Source organism: Orycteropus afer, unplaced genomic scaffold (genome assembly GCF_000298275.1).
Source record: "Orycteropus afer afer isolate SDZICR_OR568_19922 unplaced genomic scaffold, OryAfe1.0 scaffold00112, whole genome shotgun sequence".
Taxonomy (NCBI): Eukaryota; Metazoa; Chordata; class Mammalia; order Tubulidentata; family Orycteropodidae; genus Orycteropus; species Orycteropus afer.
In genome coordinates, this window is record NW_006921699.1 from 8,820,332 (window position 1) to 8,824,838 (window position 4,507).

Consider the following 4,507-nt stretch of genomic DNA (forward strand, 5'->3'; position numbering starts at 1 on the left):
GAAAGACGTGGCCTCCCCTGGGACCTGTTGCCTTTTGAGCCACGGAGTCAGATTGACGATGGGACCTGAGCGAGGAGGGCTCAGCGGTGAGTGAGCGAGCTAAGAAGAAAGTGAGTGAATGGGTTCTGAGCGGAGCTCTACGGGTGTGTGTGTGGGGGAGGAAGGGGTCGGCGGACTGGGGCGGGCCGCAGAGGCGCCAGGGGCTGCCCGCCCTCCCCGCGCCGGCCGCAGGCTTCCCCGCCCCTCGCAGCCGCTCCCTCGTAGTCGCAGCTTATTTAACCTGGCCGGGGAGGCGGAGGCGCTCTCACTTTCCCAGAGCGGCTCTCTCGCCGGTAGCTGGTGGGTCAGTGCACTTCTCCGACTCCATGGCGCTTCCCCTTCAGCTGCTGCCCCTCGCCCTGGCGCTGGCCCTGGGCCCTGCCGCGACCCTAGAAGGACCAGCCAAGTCGCCCTACCAACTGGTGCTGCAGCACAGCCGGCTCCGGGGCCGGCAGCACGGGTAAGCGGAACCGCCCCGGTGGGGGTGGAGAAGGGACGAGATGCGTGGACTCCGAACGCACTCTCGGAGCATCGCCGTGGTCTGGGGGCACAGGAGACAAAGCCAGAATGAAAGGCAGGCAGCGTGGGGGTTTCTGAGGGACCAGCACTGCACGAAGTTGTGGCAGAGGGTGGGGGACAATGGAGGGAAAGACAGCGTCAGGCGCACAGTAGAGGAAGGGGGGTCATTGGAGCTGAGCAGTGACCCCCACTGGAGCCAAGAGTATGAAATAGATCAGGCTTTCAGCCTTACCTCCCAGCCATCCGGAGGAAGGGCCAGTTGGCAGCTCTAAACCCAGTATCACAGTGGGAAGGCAGCCAGGGCAAAGAGGAAGCCCACTGAGCAGTGCACAAATTGTGAGCAAGTGAGGTCCTTGTCCAGAGACTCCAGCCTTGAGGCTGGGAGGAGATCCGGAGGCAGCATCCAAGGTGTCCAGGCTTCTGTTCACCTGACTCATGACCAGAACCCACCATCTGGCCCAGATATTGCACTTGGGCACAGGGAGGATAGTGTGGTACCTTCTCCCCTGCCAGATGTAGAGCAGAGGAATTCAGTGGTCCCTCACATACATGGGGAAACTGAGTCCACAGATGATAAACCACTTTCCTATGGTCCTCCAGTATACACTGAAGCTAGAGTTAGAGTCTATCTTAAAGCAATAACTGGGTTTGTAAATTTAGGACATTATCATTGTAGGTATTCCTTGGAGACACTGAGGATGTGTTGGCTTTAGGAGAAAAATCCAGGCAGAAGATCTGACTTGGTAAAGACCCCAGCATAGACCCAGGCAGAGGTGGGAAATATTTCCACATCCAAAACCAGACCACATCTGCTTTACACACAACCAGGCTTTGCTGCAGCTTCCAGCCTACCTGGTTATACCAATTTTTTTTTTTTTTTTTTTTTTTTCCACAACTGGGCAAAACTATATGTGAGTAGAGTCATGCCCAAATGCTGTTGAGATCTGGTATTCAAACTTAGGCAGTGACCAGTCCTCCAATGACTGAGTAGGTCTATACTGGATCAAAATTCACTGTGCTGCTGTTGTTAGGTGCCAGTGAGTTAGCCCCCCACCTGTAGCACCTCCATGCACAAAGGACCAAAAGGCCATCTCCATGATTGGTTACAAACCTGACCATTGTAATCCATAGTATTTCCTTTTTTTGGCTGATTTCTGGAAGTAGATTGCCAACCCTTTCTTCCTAGTCTTAGTCTGATAGTGCCTCTGTAACCTGTTCAGTATCATAGCAGCATGCAAGCCTCCACTGAGATGTGTGGTAGCTACACAGGAGGTGCATTGGTCAGGAATCAACTTGCGTCTCCCTCATGGAAAGCAGGAATTCTACCAAGACCTCAAAACTCACTATAGGGGAGGGACTGGAGATGATTATTAAAAAAAAAAAAAGCAAACTCACTGTCATTGAAATGATTCTCATAGCAACCTCCTTTGGGCTTCTGAGGCGGTAAATCTTTATGGAAGTAGTGGATCGCCTAGTCTTCCTTCTGCAGGGTGGCTGGTGGGTTTGAACCGCCAACCTTCTGGTTAGCAGTCAAATGCCTTAGGCACTAGGCCACCAGAGCTCCTTGACTTTATAGGCCCTTACAAAGCTGTGGCTCCCCACTCCTGGGAGTGCTCTGAGGGTGAACATGGGCTGCCCCTTTATAGAAAGTAGTTATCCTTGTTTTCTCTGCCTGTGACTTTATGGTCTTAACTGGCCTTTCAAGAACTCAGAGCTGGCAGTGGGGGAGGAGGAGCTGTCCTGGGAGTGAAATCAAGCCAGGCCATGCTACAGTCACTAAATCTGGAAAGGGCACAGAGGACTGCCATGGAGGGTTTAGGGAAGAGGGAGAATCACTTTTGACATAGGCTGTGTATGCTAGAGGGTGAGGGGGATCCATCAGAAAGATGAAAGGAACTAAGACCTTAAAGTCAAAATATGAGTAACTGGCATTTATACTGTCCCGCTCAGCTCACCTTGATCCCTCTGTCTTTCTTGCCAATGAAGCTTGTTGTGTTTGGGTGCCAAAGTCTGCCTGGAAGGTTTCTGTTTCTTCTGTAGCTTAGCCACTGAGCAGGGGCAGATTACTCAATAAGAAATGAAAGCACAGATTTACTTACTAATTTGCAATGAACAATTTCATACTTTTTCACCACATCAAAGATTCTACTTGTAGGTATAGCTGACATATGCCTCTCTCCAAATCCCACAGCACCTTCCTACAGAATCAAAGCCTCTTTCCAAATTTACCATCCCTGACAGGGACAGAGAACCCAGTAAGCACAAATAAGGCCATGCTTACCTTACTTACTGGGTACTCCACCCTTGCCACTAAGTCAGGAGAAGAACCCTACACCATCCCCTGCAGCACTGTCACTTCGCTGGCGTGTCTGTGCACACCCATAGTGAAGGTTCCCAAAAGGTGTCTAGGGGCTTCCACCAGGAATCATTTGCACAGCAAATCTCCTTCCCTTCAAAGCCCAGAAGAGCCACTGGAAAATATACCCCTCACCTTTTCTTTTAAATGCAGATGTTCTTTATTACGAGTTTCAGGTATTGGATCAACTTCCCCGCCATAGCCCTGCAAGCTAATCCTCTTGATTAGCTTCTTTTTTATTATTATTATTTATATTCTTTTATTGTCATTGGGTGAAAAGTTACACAGCAAATTCAATTTCCATACAGCAGTTCACATACACTTTGTCTCATGACATTGTCTACAATTTAACCCAATGCAACAGCTCCCCTCCCACTTCCTCCTGATAGTCACCTCTTCCCTGTGTCCATCCCTCCATGCACTCCTGCCCCCAGAGCTGTCTCCCTGTGCATAAACAGCCCTTCTTTCTCCCATGAATGATCTCTCCAAGGAGTGTTTCTACCTCAGGTAAATGTTCAACTCATATGCCTGTCTTTGGTTTGGCTGGAAGCCACAGGTGTGGGTTCAACTCCAGAACTGAAGGGTAGCTAGGGGCCATAGTCTCAGTGGTTCCACCAAGCTCTATCGGACCAGCAAACCTGGTCCCCCCCACACCCTTTTTTTTTTTCCAAATGATTTTGAGTTTTGTTCCACATTGTTCTCCCTCTCTATCCAGGATCTCCTACATAGATCCCACTCCAAGTGGTTGACAGTGGTAGCCGGGCACCATCTAATTCTTCTGGTCTCATAGTCATATAGGCTACGGACCGCATGGTGTACCAGTCACCAGGACTAATTGTTTCCATGAATCTTTGGTTTTCTTCATTCTTCTTTGCTCTGGATGAGGAGAGACCCATCATTGCATCTAGATGACTACTTGCAAGCTTTTAAGATCCCAGTTGCTACTCGCCAAAGTAGGAGGTGAAACAATGTTTTGTGTAGTATGCTATGCCAACTTAGCTTGATGTCCCCTGTGACTATGGTCCTGACCCCACTGGTTCAACTAGTCACTCCCTCTGGGTAGCTGGCTGTGACCAAGAAGTGACTACAACCTTGTCCCTTGTCAGCTGTACTATACACCTGGGAATTCTTACAGATCCTACAAATACACTTATAGGACCATTGTCTGCCAACTCTATACATGGTCTTGGGTACACTCCCTGCTACATAGACATAACTAATAGTTCAGCCTGTCCACCCATCTATCCACCCATATACCCATGTTTGCCTTCACTGATAACGCAGTACTGTATGTGCGAAAGGGTTCACCTTTGTTGTCTGTACTTCCCCTGTACCTATGTATGTCTTTTTCTTCCTCAGTGCCACCATGTTTATCACTCACATGTGGTACATTGCCCTTCTCTTCACCCAAATCAATACTTATCTCTACCTATCTAATAGAGTTCCCTCCCCTCCCCTCCGACCCCTGGTAACCAACAAAGAAAGTTTCCTTCCATACATAAACCTTTCCTTGACTTTTACAATAATGGACTAATGCAATATTTGTCCTTCTGTGATTGACTTATTTCACTCAGCATAATGTCCTCCAAATTC

General features: G+C 49.2%; 1 protein-coding gene across 1 annotated transcript in view; it reads left to right on the forward strand.

The window, feature by feature from the left end:
- Nucleotides 1-365: 365 nt before the first annotated feature.
- TGFBI (transforming growth factor beta induced) overlaps nt 366-4,507 on the forward strand; it is a 41,113-nt gene continuing 36,971 nt past the window's right edge. The window contains exon 1 of the mRNA XM_007943782.2: nt 366-499. Within this exon, the coding sequence (XP_007941973.1) occupies nt 366-499 (134 nt within the window). The remainder of the gene's footprint in view (nt 500-4,507) is intronic.